Here is a 17,192-nt window from a genome sequence, read left to right as displayed (position 1 = left end):
CTATTTAAACAAGAAGCCATTTTTATAATTCTTGTTTCTAAAAGATTAGTTGTCACAAAATATCAGGAGTAGGGGAAAAGAAAAAATAACAAAACTGGGAATAAGAAATCATTGAGAGAAATAAAGTTTAACTAGATATAATAATAAGTGTAAAATAATGACAATTTTGTTCTCTAAGAAATCGAAGCAAAGGTAATAGTAGATCGCATCATATTTATAATTTACCTCTTTGTCATTCCAATCATGACAGAAGCGAACAGGTTTCTTTTGATCTATAACCCAGGATTTGACTTTGCACATTATGTCCTATACACAATTGAGAAAAAAAGTAAATACAAGATGAATACTAAGCATTTAGATACTAAATATTAAAATTAAAAGTTTTCAAACCCTCAATTAAAAGTTGACTATAAAAATAAAGGCAACTTTTTAATGAAAGAACTAAGTCGCACAGATAATTATTTTCAATATCTCATTAAAATATGAAATGAAACATTAATGTGGCATTAAAATTTTACCATATGAAATGTGGAATACTAGCAAAATTAGTAACAATCTTAAAATTTTCAAACCATTAAAACATACCAAAGACTACAAGAGTTAATAATATCTCAACATTATCTAGTGATGTAAACTGCAAGATAAACATGCTGTTAGGAAAAGCGGGGGGGAACACTGGAGAAAGACTGAATTATAATTTTTTCCTTAAAAAGGAAAACAAAATAGATGAAATTGAGCCTATTATTGATGATCTACCCTCCAAAATATTAAATCAACTGACCAAAACCCTTTTTATTCTGAATTAATTTTTTGCTGACACCTTCTCCCTGCCCACTTCTCCTGTCCCTGCTCCACCCGCCCCCCCCCCCCCCCCCGCCAACCTGCCAAAGCCTCCATTACACAATGGCAAGAGCCCTGCACTGGTGACCTCCAACCAGCTGCATTCACTTTCAGAACATCTCTCTCTGCTGGAAATCTAAAGGCCTTTTAGTTAGCAAGCTAGTGTGCATTCAGAAGGAGTAACTGCAGGAAGAGCCCAATGTGCTTTGTTTCTCTGGCCTTTCTTCACAGAAAGATTAATCATCTGTGAAATGGAAACGGCAAACAGCAAGTGACACAAACTGAACCCTTCAAGCCTTTCCTCATCAGTTTTGTGGTTCTGAATCTAAAAGCTGCGTGTGGCAAGGTTCTCCTTACAGGCAGGTGTTAATAAAAGGCTCTTGGGTCTGAAAGGTCAAACTTCGCTCTTCCAGAAGAAGTGCGTTTGAGAGTCATCTGTTTTTTGTTGTTGTTGTTGTTAAAGATAACTTATGGGTACGTTTTAAATATGCATTTCTCAAAATTTATTGTAATACACAATTATTAGTAATAGATTTCTTAGATTTTCATGATGTATTTTATTTTATCATAAATCATTAGTCTTCTATAAATATCCACTTGTTAAATTACCTCAGTATTTAGTATACCTTCCTTCCAAATCTTGCTGTTACCAACAGGAAAAATAAGGAAAAAGCCCTATATCCTTAGATCCTGATTTGAAACCCTCCAGGAAAAGGACTTCCCACAGACTTCAACAAGGAAGGGGCAAGCCGAAAACTTTTAATGAAATCTAACATGGTCTGCTTAAGAATAATCACTTTTACTCTTCTATTTCACTCATAAATGTTTAAAAGTGGCTAATGTAACACCATTTCCTACAAGGAGAAGATCAAAGTGCTATATTACAAATGCATTATGATTAAAAAAGCCCTGTGCAGCCTTGCTATTAACTGTTCTTTAAACCCTAAAAGGCTTCCCATAGATCTCACTTGGCACTGCATATACAACCTTTGACAAGTAATATAGACCATTTTTATTCATTGCCTAAAATTGTAGGCAATTATGTGCGTCACACTGGCCACCTGCAAATTCTGAATGCCTGCTCCAGTTGTCAGTGCAAAAAACTAATGTCGGAGGGGATTAATCTAGGGGGAGAGAGTCCTCTTTAATGGCTCCAGCAGGTGAAATGGCCCAGCTGGTTACTATGATGAGAGGCCAGAACAGCTTATGTGGAGACACGCAACAAGATTATACAAAAGAAGGAGAAAACAGTGGTACCATCTTACATTTGGTTCCGTTAGTTTTTTTCAATTAAAAAAAGAAAAGAAAATAGACAAAGGAAAGCCAAACCAAAAATAAGGAAGGAAATTAAATCTTAATCATATAAAAAGTATAAAATACTTTTAACTATAAGCATTTTCACAAAACCAAAGGGCCTCAATAAATGCTGATTGCTAGTGAAGGAATTTCAGTATTTCAGTTTCATTTTAAATTAACTAAAGCACCACTTCAGAAATAGAGATCCTATCACAAAATCTTTTTGGCGTTAGTTTCTTTCCCCCTTCACACCACCATATTATATTACAAATTAGGAGCACTCAAATTTTAGATAAAGAGAATTAACTCATAATTAAAGTTCTAAAGAAGTATATTCACTAAAGCCACATTCAAATCCTTTTAGAAAAATTTAAAGATTATAACCAAGTTTTTAAACAGTTTAAAGTAAAAATATTTTAAAACTTAAAATATTTTATTTTATACTCAGTACTCTCTTAATTATCCCTACAAAAGATTTAAAAGCCAAGAAAAGACACCTTAGATTATTAAGATGCCAGTTTTACCTAAGACAAATCAAAAATAGATTGCTTTCAGATAAGATTACTTTATGTAAATGATCATTATATGGTATAGCTGCAAAGTGCTGTCTTTCTTACATAAAGTAAAAATATTTAGTTTTAGCAAAATTAAAGATGCTACGTTCCTTACCTGAAAAACTGCTGATCAAATGAAAGAAAACATTTGGACTTATTTGTATAAACTACTTAATGGATTGACTGAATTTTTCCTATGCTTGTATATATAAACATATATATAAATAATTATAGTTAGAACAATATTCCATTTAATTGAATTTGGTTAACTGAAAAAACCTATATTATAATTTGGTTAACTGAAAAAACCTATAACTTAACCTACTTTTAACGAATTAGAATACAATAAAAGCATAAAATAGAAACACTAATGCTTGATGCATCAGAAGTTACTTTAGAGTTTTGTATGTCTTTAGTAACATCGTTATATAGAAATACAGATGTAGGAGGAGGGCTGTTCTGATAACTTTAACAAATTCCTCATTTCCAAAATAAATTCTGTACATGATGAAGACTGTGTAAAAATTCCTGGTCATTTGAACTTTTTTGGTTATATTGCAACAACATGAGTATCTAACTTGAGGTAACCACTTTATGTTTAAATGTGGGAATAAATCCTAGATCCACCACTTACCAGGTCTATGACCTATTACTTCATTAATAAAATGCAGATAATGATGCTATCTACCTCCTGCGGGTTGTTGTAAAGATCAAAAGAGATAATGTATATAAGGTGTTTAGCATAGTTCTTGGCACAGAGTAAGCTCTCGATAAATATGAGTTTTGTCATTGTTTTTATGATTGTTGAAAGATTAAATACTAGTGATCTACAAAATGCCAATATAGTCTCTTGAGTACTCCTTTAAAGCACACATCTTCTCCAACTGGAATAATTGTTCATTAGTCCTTTTCTTCAAATTTCTGACGGTTACCAACAATACTGGCTCTCTTAGTGAAATCTCAATTCAGGCTTCTATCCTTAACATTCTATAAGGACTAGCTTTTGCTGAACAACTACCGTTTAACTCCAAAAAAACTTAATCCAAACTCACCTTGAATACTTTGCTCTTCTGCCGTGACTCTTATTGATGATAGCCTCACATTTAACTTTAGAAATGCTCTATGTTCTTGATATATTTTATTACTGTTGTTGTTAACAGCAACTATAATGTATTTAGACTCAGGATGTATGATTTGCCTAAATTCCTATTGCCAGTAAGGGGCAGAGCTGAGATTCAAATTCAGGTCTAAGTGACTTGAAAATTCACGTTCTGTCCAATCACCCTGGCCTGTCTTCCTTACTGCCTTTCTAATTACTCCTGTTTAGCCTAGGCATTCCCAAGGCTGTTATTTAAAGTCCTCATTCTCATTCCAAGGTCACCAGGAAAATTCTATATTCTTTCTATGTGGGTAAAATATCTGATTGTCAATCCATGAACCACAAAAATAATACTTTCTTTGCAAACACTAATATAACCTCGTTATGTTATATAACCCATATAGACTTTCTAAGACTACTTGACTTCTCTATTTTGGTATTTTCTAGTTCCCACAAGCAGAAATTATTAATCCATGATCCATAAATGGATTTCAGGAGTTTCCTAATACCCTGAAATTGTATGTAAAGTTCTATGTTTATGTGCATTTGAGGGATAATGGCACATATCTTCCAAATGCTTTTAAAAAGGATTCACAATCCCAAAATCCAAGAACCATGGTTATGTGACTCCATGGCAATACTCAAATGCTCCAACGACAGCCAATTTAAGTATATGTTCTAGGTTCATGGACTCTCATACTCGAGGTCCAGAGACACTGACCTAAAACCTGCTTCAGCCAGACTCTGCACTCAAAATTCATCTATTCTTATCAAAACCGTGCTGATAAAAATTCTAGCCACTATAATGTTTAACTAACACAATTACGGTTAAAATCATAACAGGGTTGTTGGAAAACATTACAAATTAAATATATCATTATTTTAAAAGAATGAATTGCTTGAGAGTTAAATATGTTTAGAGAAAAAAATATGTAGCTTGCTTTACTATATATTTAAATAAATCATAAAGCTACAGTAATTGGAACAGTGTGATACTAGCACAAGAAGAGAGGTACAGATTAGAAGCAACCTAAAAACCCATAAACTGGAGATTCGTTAATAAATTATGGGACATCCATACAACAGAACAGTTTTTATCCATTAAGACAAGACATATCTGTATATGTATTTGCATAGGAAAATGTTCAAAATACATTGCTAAGTAAAAAAAGCAGGTTCAAAACAATGGAAAAAAGTTAAGAATATGGATTTTGTTGTCAAACAGATTTGGGCTCAAGTCCTGGCTCTATCACTTTGTAGCTGTGTAACTTACTTAACCCAAGTTTGTCTCTGTAAAACTGGGATAGTAACTCCAATTCAATATACGGTGATTGAGAGGATTAAATGAGAAAATACATGTAAAGTAATTGCCACAGTTCCAAGTACATAGTAAATATTCCATAGATATTAAGTATTATTATTTATGGCAGAATGCACAATGTGATTCCATTTGTGGTTCTGAAACTACATATAATACATATAAATAAATGTACTCATAAAATGAAACTGGATAGATGCCTTAACAAATTGGTAGCAATAGAAATCAGGAAGATTGGATCCCAGAGAGACTTTCCCTTTCTGCCTTCTTTTTTAAAAATATAATGCTGTTTTATTTTTAACCAATAAATATCATCTTTAAGATAGGGAAAAAAAATAAAGGTATATTCACAGGGTGAGGGGGAAGGGAGGACTTCATCTATCCTCTGCCCACCATCTGTAATCCTAAAATTTGGTGGCTAACTGGATAGGCTTGGCAGTTTATCACTCTTATTCTGCAATAATGATAGCTTCCAAGCCTGGTACTTCTCTCTAGCCAAACCCACTACCTTAATACCTGAAGTTAACACCCAGATGAGCTGACCTATGCTGGTTGGGTGGCTTTAACACACACAGCCAACAATGCACTCAGACCAAAAGAATGGGGGGCAAGGCCTCCAGCTCAAAATAGTCTGGTTAGAAGTCCACTAATACAGCTTCTTCCTGCTCCAACCAAATATCCCCTTTAAACAACCCAAATAGAGGAAAATCCTAACTACACTTTCACTCATGAAACAGACCTCCATTGTATTCTAAGTTGAAATTAAATATCTGCCTGAATCAGAATATTAAGCATTTGTTTCTCTACTAGATGAATGCTGCTGTTTATGCAGACCAGAGAAGTGATCACTGGCTACCATCTTTCTACATACTTCAGTGACTAAAACTTCCAGAAAAGAGTCAGGCAACACAGAAGCAAACTAAGACACCTGGCAGCAATGCTCTGATGGCTGAGCGAGTATGTGCGGGAGGGTGGGGGGGGGAATGTCCTCTAAGAATTAAAATGATCGGTTAATTCTAGCAATCACCTGTTAGAATGTATGTTGGCAGTTGTTGGTTTTCAGTTATCTGATTCACTGAAGTAAACAGTGGAAACTTAAAACAGCAATGTTCCTAGCCCATCGGCTATAAAGTGGCAACCGGGATGGACACCCATTCATTTCTGAGGTATAGATCTCAGCGGAGGATTTGACTATTACTAAGAAGAAGGCAACTGTCCCTATGACATCTATAAATAAGTCTGAATGGATTTCACCACGTTCAAGGAAGGAAAAGGGAAGAGGCAAAGCCCACAAATCTGATTTTAATAAAAAGGCTACTGAATAAGGAGAGTCATAAAGGAAGAGGAAAATGATCACACACACACACACACCACTCTCTCAATGAATCATTTGGCATACTTGGCAGAATACAAAAAGAACGCCTATGAAACAAGAGCATGAGGCCATAAATAGAGAACAGAGTGAGGTTAGAAAAAAATGGATGAGATGTCAAGAGTTGATGAACTAAGACAGATTTTTAAGGAAGCAAAATCAAAGCCGGAAAATAAAAATCCAAGTTGGAGATTCACCTGATATGGCAGAATATAATGTGGTTTGAAGGTCAAACTTGAAAAGGGGTTATACTGAAGTATAACATATACTCAGTGTAACATACATAAGTGTACAGCTTGATGAAGTATCACAGAATGAACATATGCATGTAACTACCACCTGATCAACACAAAGAATACTACCAGTAATGCAGTCACAATGTTCCACTCCTCTCCAGAGATAAGCACTATCCTGGCTTTTTTATACCACAAATTAGCCTGTTATTGAAATTTATGGAAATAGATTCATAAAATACGTATTGTTGTGTCCAGCTTCTTTCCTTCAACATTGTTCGTGAAATTCATCCACGTTGTTAGATATAGTCATAGTGTGTTCTTTCTTTGCCATGTAATATTCCACTGTAGGAATATACCTCAATTTGCCTATTCTACTATTGGTAGACACTGAGGTTGTTTATACTTTAAAACTATTACAAATAAAGCTTCTATAAACAGTCTTATACATGTACTTCAGTAAATTTATGTATGCATTTCTCTTGAGCATATACCTAAGACTGGAATTGCACCGGTCTCAGGTCACACATTTACTCAAACTTCATATACACTGCTGATCAGTTTTCAAAAGCAGATGTACTAATTTAATTTACACTCCCATCAACACTGAGAATTCCATTTGCTTCACATTTCCTCCAACGCTCGGTACTGTCAGTTTTCTTAATGGTAAGTGTGTAGTATCTCATAGTCTGAATTTGCATTTCCCTAATGATTACTGGGGGATTTCATCTCTTATGAAGTACTTGTTCAAGTCTTTTGCTTATTCTTCTATTGGGCTGCCTTTTTCTTATTTATAGTTCTTTGCATATTCTGTAGACAAGTTCTTTATTAGATACTGCAAATATGTTCTTTCACTCTGTGAAAGACGATTGCTGATTTTAATTCCATAGTGGTCATATAACATATTCTTTATGATTTCAATCATTTGAAATTTGTTCATTTGCTATATGGCTAATAATATGGAAAATTTTGGTAAATGTTAAATTGGTACTTGATAAGAACGGACATTTGTGGTTGTTAGGTGCAGTATTCTATATGTCAACTGGGTCACATTAATTAATCACATTGTTTAAGTTTTCTATATTCTTACTAAAATTCTGTCTGTTTGTTCTATCAATTACTAAGAGAAGTATTAAAATATTCTATCATGACTGTAGATTTGGGTCTTTTTAAAAAAACTTTTTAGTTCTATCAGCTTTTGCTTTATATATTTTGAAGTTATGTTATTAGGCATATACAAACTTAAAATTATTTTATCTTCCTGGTAGATTGAACATTTAGCATTATGAAATGCTTCCTTATAACTCCTTTAAAGTCTATTTTGATATTACTATAATACAGTGGCTTTTTTTTTGAGAGGGGTGGTATATATTTCTCCATCCTTTACTTCCAATTTTTCCATGTCTTCATATTTAAGATGTTATCTTATAAGCAGCATAGAGGTAGGTTTTAAAAATCCAATCTGACATTCTCTGTCTTAACTAATTTGTTAAAAATTTATTGAGATGAAATAAACATAAAATTAACCATTTTAAAGTAATTTAGTACTAAGCCTTCATACTGTAATGCGACCACCACCTCTATCGACTTCTAAAACATTTTAATCACTTTAAAGTAAAACCGTGTACTCATTAAGCAGTTTGCCCCCATTTTCCCCTCCCACTAGCTCCTGGCAACCACTAATCTTCAGTTCTGTCTCTATGAATTTACCTACTCTGCATATTTTACACATATGGAATCATACAATATATGTGACCTTTATGTCTGGGTTCTCTCACTTAGCATAATATTTTCAAGGTTGATCCACATCTGGCATCTGCATTCATTTACTTTTTAAGGCTGAATAATATTCATTGTATGTATATACCACAATTTGTTTACTTAACCCCTGATGGACATTTGGGCTGCTTCTATCTTCTGGCTATTGTGAATAGTGCTGCTATAAACATGCATGTACACGTATTTGTTTGAGCACCAGTTTTCAATTCTTTTGGAAATATCAATCTGGGAGTGGAACTGCTGGGTCACATGATAATTCTATGTTTAACTCTTTGAGAAACTGCCAAACTCTTTGTCTTTTAATTGGAGTATTATATCATTTTAAATTATGTCATTATCACCCCCATTGTGCTATTATTGTCATATATTTTATTTTATTTATTTTTTTAATTAATTTATTTTTTTGCGGTACGCGGGCCTCTCACTGTTTGTGTACCCTCCCGTTGCGGAGCAACAGGCTCTGGACGCGCAGGCTCAGCGGCCATGGCTCACGGACCCAGCCCCTCCGCGGCATGTGGGATCTTTCCCAGACTGGGGCACGAACCCGTGTCCCCTGCATTGGCAGGGGGACTCCCAACCACTGCGCCACCAGGGAAGCCCTGTCATATATTTTAACTGTACCTCCTTACATTAAAGTCATAAGACATTTTAATTTTGCTATGTTTTTACCTTTTATTTTGAAATAATTTCAAACTTAAAGAAAAACTACAATAGAGAATGTCTGTACACATATTCATTAAAGTATCATTTTGCCGTATTTGTTTTATCCTTTATCTTTATATGTATGCATATACACAAGAAAATATAGGCATATTATTACATCTGTATATTGCCAGAATTCAGTGATAGACTAGATATAAGAAATGATGGAAAGAGAATGTGTCAAAAACGATTGTTTTTGGTTTGCATAATCTAACAGACAGTGGTACAATTCACTGAGCTAAGAAACCCTGAAGAGAATCAGGTTTGAGGGAGGGAGTTTGATTTCAGATGTGCTAACTTTTGAGTTGTCTTTGAGAAACACATGAGATGTCAAGTCAGGAATTAAATATACTAGCCTGGAGTTCAGAGGACAGATCGGGGTTAGAGATACAAATCTGAAAGCTATTTGTATTTAAATAGTAATTGTATCAATGGGTATGGATGGCATCACACAGAAAGAGAAATGAGAGAAGAGATGAGAGCCTAAGACTCAACTTTAAGTAATGCCAATATTTAATAGCAAAGGTATAAGAAGATGAGCCTGCAAAAGAAACAGAAGTTGCTAGAGAAGTAGGAGGCAAACCAGGAGAATGTGGTCATGGAATCCAAGGGAAGAGTAGTTCAGGCAATGACACAACAGTGTCCAATACTACTGACAAATCAAGATGACTGAAAATGTTCCTTGGATTTAACAATGCAAAAGCCACTAATGACCCTGGTGAAACTGTTTGAGTTTAATGAGCAGATAAACCAGATAGGTAGAACTGAGTTATTAGGAGGTAGAAAAAATAACTCTTTCAAGAGGTTTTGAAGAAGGAGAATAGAGAAAATATGGTAATTGAAGGATGAGAAGTGTGGTATTCAGTAAGAAGTGTTTTTTAAGATTAAAAAAGACATCTTTAAATAGTTGATGCAAACGGTCTAGTTTGAGAGGGACGAATTGTATATACAAGAAAGAAGGAACTACTGGTAACTGAAATACAACTTTGTGAATACACTAAAAACCACTGAATTATATATATGAAAAGGGTGAACTTAATGCTATGTTAATTTACCTCAATAAAATCACTTAAAAGCAACAAAGGGAAAAAAAACAAGGGATGACTAATAGTGTAAGATTTCTAGAAAGTAAGTGATAAGATTCAAAGAATTGGAATAACTAGCCATAGATAAGAGGAATGAACAGTAGGCTTTAGTTTTGGCTAGTGGAAAATTAGAGAGAAAATGAGGGAATTCCTATGTCTGATGGCTTTTATTCTGATCTTTGAAATAGGAGGCAAGGTTGTCTGCTAAGGGTAGGGATGGATGAAAGCAGGAATGGACATAAATAAGAGGTTTGAGGAGAGTAGGGAAGCAGTTGCAGCAGAGAGCAGGGGAGCAACTAGGAAAGCTGGATATAGCTGAGGACCCACTTGAGGTTGCTAATAATGAGTTTATGGGGATACTAACATGTCCTGTTTTTAATTTTCTCCATCTGTGTTCCATTGGCGACAGGCAAGGAGAAAGTGGACAGATAGAAATATCCAGGAAAGTATGCCTATAGCATATGCACCAAAACATCAGTTGTTATATGAGTTTATTCCCCTCAGGGTATATATAAATTGATGATTCTAAAGTAGTTTGGTCTCAAATGAGTCTAATCCTTGTGAGCCTTGCCCCAAACACAATACATTCTTTGTGTTATCTTGCTAGTCTTAAACAGCTTTGCACTTCCTAATTGCTGTCTTCAAATAAATAATAGTGAGAACTGAGGACCTATAAGCCAGATACAGAAAGACAAAATTTGTATAGCCCACTTTCATTAGGTACCTAGAATAGGCAAATCCATAGAGAAAGGAAGTAGAATAGATGTTACCGGGGCTGGAAGGAGGAGGAAATGGTATGTTATTATTTAAAGGATACAGAGTTTCAGTCTGGGATGGTGAAAAAGTTCCAGAAATGGATAGTGGTGATGATTGTACAACATTGTGAATGTACTTAATGCCACTAAATTGTACACTTAAAATGATTAAAGTGGTAAATTTTATTTTATGTATAGTTTGCCACAATAAAATGTTTTTTTTAAAGAGTAAGAAGCTTCTGATTTAGGCTGTATCTCAAAGGATGACTAGGAAACAGGACTGAAGGGGCAGCAAAAGGGTAGAGTTGTAGTTAATGAGCTCATGTGAAACCAAAATGTTTAGTTCACTGTTAGGAGAGCTGAGAACGTATAAGTCAGGCAAAGTCGGATCACAAAGAAATTTGTAAGCTGTGGACTTTATGTTGGCAGTATCTTACGGGAAGATGGTGAGGTATCTTAATCAAGGGAATAACATAGTGAGATCTGCAGTTTCTAATTGTGGAGAACAAAAGCAAGAATGGAGGTAAAGAAATCAGTTTAAGCATAAATGAGGCCCAAACTAAAGAAGTTTTTAAAATAAGGAGGAAGGAAGAGATACAAGGAATATTCAGGAGATAAAATCAACAGGATGGGATATAAATTGTACATGAGAGAGAGGAGTCAAAGATACTGATACTCAGTTCAAACAATTTGGGTCCACTGAGTTGGAGACCACGAGAACAGAGAGGATATGGGGAGAAAGGTGAATGAATGCAATTCAGTCTCATTAAGTATTTTTAGTATCTTGTTCTTTTAGAAATGATCTTTTTAAGTCAGGTAAGACTTAGTTCTGGAAAGATACATAAGAATCTACAGAAGAGAAAAGGGTAAATGAGAAGGCAGAAGTGGGTAGGAGAATTATGTTTTTACAGTATACTCTTTTTGAATCTTTTGATTTTAGTGAAAAACACGTTACATATTTAAATATTTTTAATGTTTTTTTAAGTTACATAAAAAATCAACTTTAAAAACTGCCGTAAGAATAATGAGAAGAAATCTGCTAATAGCCATATGTTTGGTGGACGTTAATTATTTCATTCAGAGAGACTGAGAGGAAAAAAAGATCCATTAATTACAATTCCTGGTTGCCTTATTTAGTTGTTTAATTAAGTAACTGTTAGTTCTATAAATATTTTTTAAGTATGATGATTTCCAAATACTTGATCAATACAAAATAAAATTTTCCTTAAAGCTTTCTACCTTCATTTTCCAAATTTTGTTTTTCCAAATACAATGTATACACACTTTAAAATCAACCTTGAACTTGATGCCTTGTTATGGCTTAAAGTGTCCTCCAAAAAGACAGGTTGAAGTCTTAATCCCTCAGAGTAGGACCTAATCCCTCAGAGTAGGACCCTGGGAATTAGCTAAAGATGCCTATCTGGAGTAGGGTGGGCCCTTAATCCGATTACAACTAGTATCCTTATAAGAAGAGTGAAATTTGGACAGAGAGAAGGTGGCCATGAGAAGGTGGAGGCAGAGATTGGAGTTATGCTGCCACACACCAAGGAATGCCTGGGGCTACCAGGAGCTGAAGGGGCAAGAAACGATTCTCCCCTAGAGGCTTCAGAGGGAGCACAGCCCTGCCAACACCTTGATTTCAGACTTCTAGCCTCTAGAACTGTGAAAGAATACATTTCTATTATTTTAAGCCATCTAGTTTGTGATACTTGTTATGGCAGCCCTAGGAAACTAGTACACCTAGCTAATAATACCAATAGTAAATGTTTATCCCACTCTTGCCTTCTTTAGTGCCTCCGTTTTAACATAATAGCAAGACCCACTTTATAAAAGGTATCTTTATGACAGAATATAGTCAGGAAGATTCTGTTTTAGCATTAAAAAGTTGGCTCATGTTTTATGCTAGAGTATATCTAATTCACCTTTCTCCTGCTTATTTACATAAAAATACATAACAACCAAATCTAGAAAATGGAAACTTCATAGGAAGAGAGGCTTGAGTGTTAAATTTCTGAAAGATTACCCAGAAAATAAAGACACATTTGAACAAGTATTAAGGAATAATTATTAAATACCTAGTGAACAAAAGACCTATTTTTCTTATCCAAGTAGCCTTTATAGCCTAGGATCTACATCCAATTAAAGTCCCTGATTCTGTTAGCCAAGATTACAAACATAAACTGAAGAAAAGAAGACAATCACATTTTATACCTTTAGACCATTTGTTAGGGAATACAAGAAAATGTTAAAAACAGACAACTCCCCTACAAGAACTAGTTGGTACCAGAATCACAGAGATACCCTCTTTGTATTAGGAAAACTAAAGATAAATCAGAAACAGGAATATAAAACACCACCAAATTAAACTTGTGATACTGAAGAACCACCAAAACTAAATAGAATGATTAGGATACAAAGTTTAGATGCACACTGGATGAAGACATGTAAGCAGAGACTGTTGGTGCCCTGCCTCTATGCCCTTTGCCCTCACAGATCGGTACATGCTGAATGGCTTCTTACTGTCCGCATCCGCAACTGCCTAGGCACCATGCTCAGACCACACAGGCATCAGGTGCCAGGCAGGTAGTTAACACTCCGAGGAGCAGCCCACAATCAACGACTGATGGAAATTAGTTAATAATTACCCCAGGTTCCTCATCCTTCCAGTAGAAAAACTACAAGACACTTTCTACACTGTTTTCTAGAGATCCCTGGAAGGGCTGATCCCCTTCTGCTCAGGGTTTTCCGCCTGCTCATATACATAACTTTGTATTGGTTTCCTTCCCTTCCTGGTCTTAATTCCCCACTCCCTGATGTGTGCCTCCCGAGTTAACTCCCAAGAAAACTACCTGCACTCCAATTCTTGCTTCAAGGTCTACTTCTGAGGAGACACAACCAAAATTTAGATTAAAAGGCAAAGAGTTTGAGATACGACTCAAAATGGCTTTGTAACTCAAACTGTCAGTGTTAAGAAAACACATAAGGAGCTTCTTCTTAATCTTCATAAATTACATTGCCTATCCAAATTTTCACGTTAGTGAAGATGAAATTGATCCTAAAGCCTATGACTTCTCACGTATGCATCTATTCCAGCTTCACATCTCCTACCACATTCCTTTTCCAATCTCAGATAGAAACTTCAAAACCCTTTCTCTAGTGCAAAGCTAAAATTATAGTTTGATGAATATAGGTCAGAAACAGCTAAGGACAATATATATGCATTTACCTCTTTATTTGGAGGCCACCTAAAGGAAATAATTTCCTTAGACCTTTTTTTTTTCTTAAAAAAATTAATAATACATTGCTATGGAAAAAAGTCAAGTAGCAGAGAGGTATAGAGGGTAAATAGTCAAAGTGCCCACCCCAATCACTCACTCTCTCACAGCCACTAGTCCCTTTCCAAACACCTTACTGTTAAAAACCTTTTGTAGTTTCCAAATGTTTACTGTTAAAACATAACAATTGAGCATATTTCCATACCTCTTTTGATGCACTTATAAAAATACAGCTATCATTTTTTACGTAAACTGGATTATAAATGTTGTTTGTAACTTACTTTTTTTAAGGCAAAAGTAGTTATAATGTAAAAATATTCACTAATAAACTACTTAAAATAACTTATCCTAAAATGTCTTTCCCTGCTTAACATTGGTCTTTATCCCCACGAACTGTCAGATTGTTATATTATGATATCAAGCAAACTGTTGGTAAAATTGTATCGAGGAGACATCCATTTTCACTACTAATGAACTAAGCGAGTCAGAGTAACTGTGCCTATAAAGACAACAATAAAGCAGGCCTAAATAGAGAAAAATATTATCTTCTTAATAGTACCAAGGACCTAAAAAGGTAGTGAGGCATTACTAGACCAAGAAAAGGATAGGGGAAGGCCTAAGAATCTTCTACCCTGGGGTGGAGGGTAGAGGGCTGGTGGCTGCTCTAAAGCAGTGATCCTCAAACTTTGTGTAGCATGCATAACAGGAGAGCCTGTTAAAACACCCCCCCAGAGATTCTGATTTAGTAGATTCTGATTTAGTAGCTTGCATTTCTAAGAAGCTCCCAGGTGATGGTGATGCTGCTGGTGTGAGGACCACACTTTAATTGTGCCTGATCTAGACTAGAGACTGGGACAGCAGGGGACGAGGAAAGTATAAAAATGATGTAAGGAACACACATAACACCATAGAATCCATGGGAAATTAACCCCTCATTCCATCTTCCCTTCTCACCTTCACCTCAGCAGGTTTGGGATCCCACTGCTGCTCTTGGCCACTTTTACCTAGACTCATCTGCCGATCCTCAGGAAAGAGCTAAGACGCCAAAGCTCTTTGATTTATGACAGAGGAGGCACCTCACTGGAGTAGGGAAAGGACAGTCTTTTTTTTTTTTTTTTTTTTTGGCTGCGTTGGGTCTTTGTTGCTGCGCACAGGCTTTCTCTAGTTGCGGCGAGCAGGGGCTACTCTTTGTTGCAGTGCACGGGCTTCTCATTGCAGTGGCTTCTCTTGTTGCAGAGCATGGGCTCTAGGTATGCAGGCTTCAACAGTTGTGGTGTGGGCTCTAGAGCGTAGGCTCAGTAGTTGTGGTGCACGGGCTTAGGTGCTCCGTGGCATGTGGGATCTTCCCGGACCAGGGCTCGAACCCGTGTCCCCTGCATTGGCAGGCGGATTCTTAACCCCTGTGCCACCAGGGAAGCCCAGGACAGTCTTTTTTTTAAATGGTACTGGACCAACAGGTTTTCCATATGGGGGAAAAAAAGTCAAATTGGATGCCTGCCTTAAACTACTTACAAAAAATAATTTCCAGGTGGGTTAGTGAGCTAAGTGTGAAAGATAAAACAATAATGCTTTTAGAATACAAGAGATTATCTTGATGACCTTAAGGTAGGAAAGTTTCTTAAACAAGACAGAAAAACACTAACCTTAAAATTAACACCTGTTCATCAAAAGATACTATTAAAAAGATTAAAAATAAAAGCCACAGAATAGGAGAACATATTTGCAATCCATTCAAAGCAAATGACTAATATCCAAAATATATAGGTAACTTTCACAAATTATTGAGAAAAAGACACTGATCCAATAGAAAATGAGCAAAATAATTAGAACAAGCACTTCACAAAAGAGGAAATCCTAAAGGGCCAATCAATATTTAAAAAGGTCTCCAATCTTATATAACTAGAGAACTGCAAATGAGAACCATAACCAAATACCATTACACAGCTATCAAACTGCAAAAATGAAAAAATCTGATAATACCAAGTATTGACAACAGGATGAACTCTCACAGACTAGGAAAACAGTGTTATCTAGTAAAGTCGAAGATATACATATACTACTGACTTCTATAATAAATATAAGACTTTATCCTTACATGCATCAGGATGTAAAAGAATGTTCACAGCTGCATTGCTCATGATTATAAAAAACTTTGAGGGAAAATTCAAATGCCCACTGACAGTAGAACAGATCTTAAAATTATGGTATATTTTTTTCAATGAAATATTTTACATTAAGAAAAACAAATGAGGGGCTTCCCTGGTGGCGCAGTGGTTGAGAGTCCGCCTGTCGATGCAGGGGACATGGGTTCGTGCCCCGGTCCGGGAAGATCCCACATGCCGCGGAGCGGCTGGGCCCGTGAGCCATGGCCGCTGAGCCTGTGCGTCCGGAGCCTGTGCTCCGCAACGGGAGAGGCCACAACGGTGAGAGGCCCACGTACCACAAAAAAAAAAAAAAAAAAAAAAAAAAAAAAAAAAAAAGAAAAACAAATGAATTAAAGATAAATGCAACATAAAGAACTGTACAAAATAATGCTGAATGAAAATGCTCATATAAATAGATACAACATGATGCCATTTATATAAAGTTTGCACTCAGGAAAATAATTCATATCATTGCAGGTGGCACATACACCAATAAGGATATTATTATAAATTTCAGGATTATGGTTAGCTGTGGGAAGACAGAAAGTTTTAAGACTGGTAAGTGATGGAGATACTTTGGGGTACTAAACAATATTCTATTTCTTGACCTGCAAGTAGGTTTTACTCCCATTTGTATCACAGCTATTTGTTAAACTATACATGAGGTTAATGTTTTACAATTTTTAAAAGCATTAAAAAAAACCCCAACATATTGGCCCTGTAGTTGGACTAATATGGTT

The 17,192-nt window shown here is 35.6% G+C and overlaps 1 protein-coding gene across 1 annotated transcript in view; it reads right to left on the bottom strand.

Moving 5' to 3' along the window:
- Nucleotides 1-17,192, bottom strand: part of OLA1 (Obg like ATPase 1) — a 169,558-nt gene that overhangs the window by 45,822 nt on the left and 106,544 nt on the right. Inside the window, 1 exon segment of the mRNA XM_032638235.1 lies at nt 226-306. Coding sequence (XP_032494126.1) covers nt 226-306 — 81 coding nt within the window.

Source organism: Phocoena sinus, chromosome 7, assembly GCF_008692025.1.
Source record: "Phocoena sinus isolate mPhoSin1 chromosome 7, mPhoSin1.pri, whole genome shotgun sequence".
NCBI classification, from domain to species: Eukaryota; Metazoa; Chordata; class Mammalia; order Artiodactyla; family Phocoenidae; genus Phocoena; species Phocoena sinus.
The sequence above is the reverse complement of the archived record's forward strand: the minus strand, read 5'-3'. Positions and strand labels throughout refer to the sequence as shown.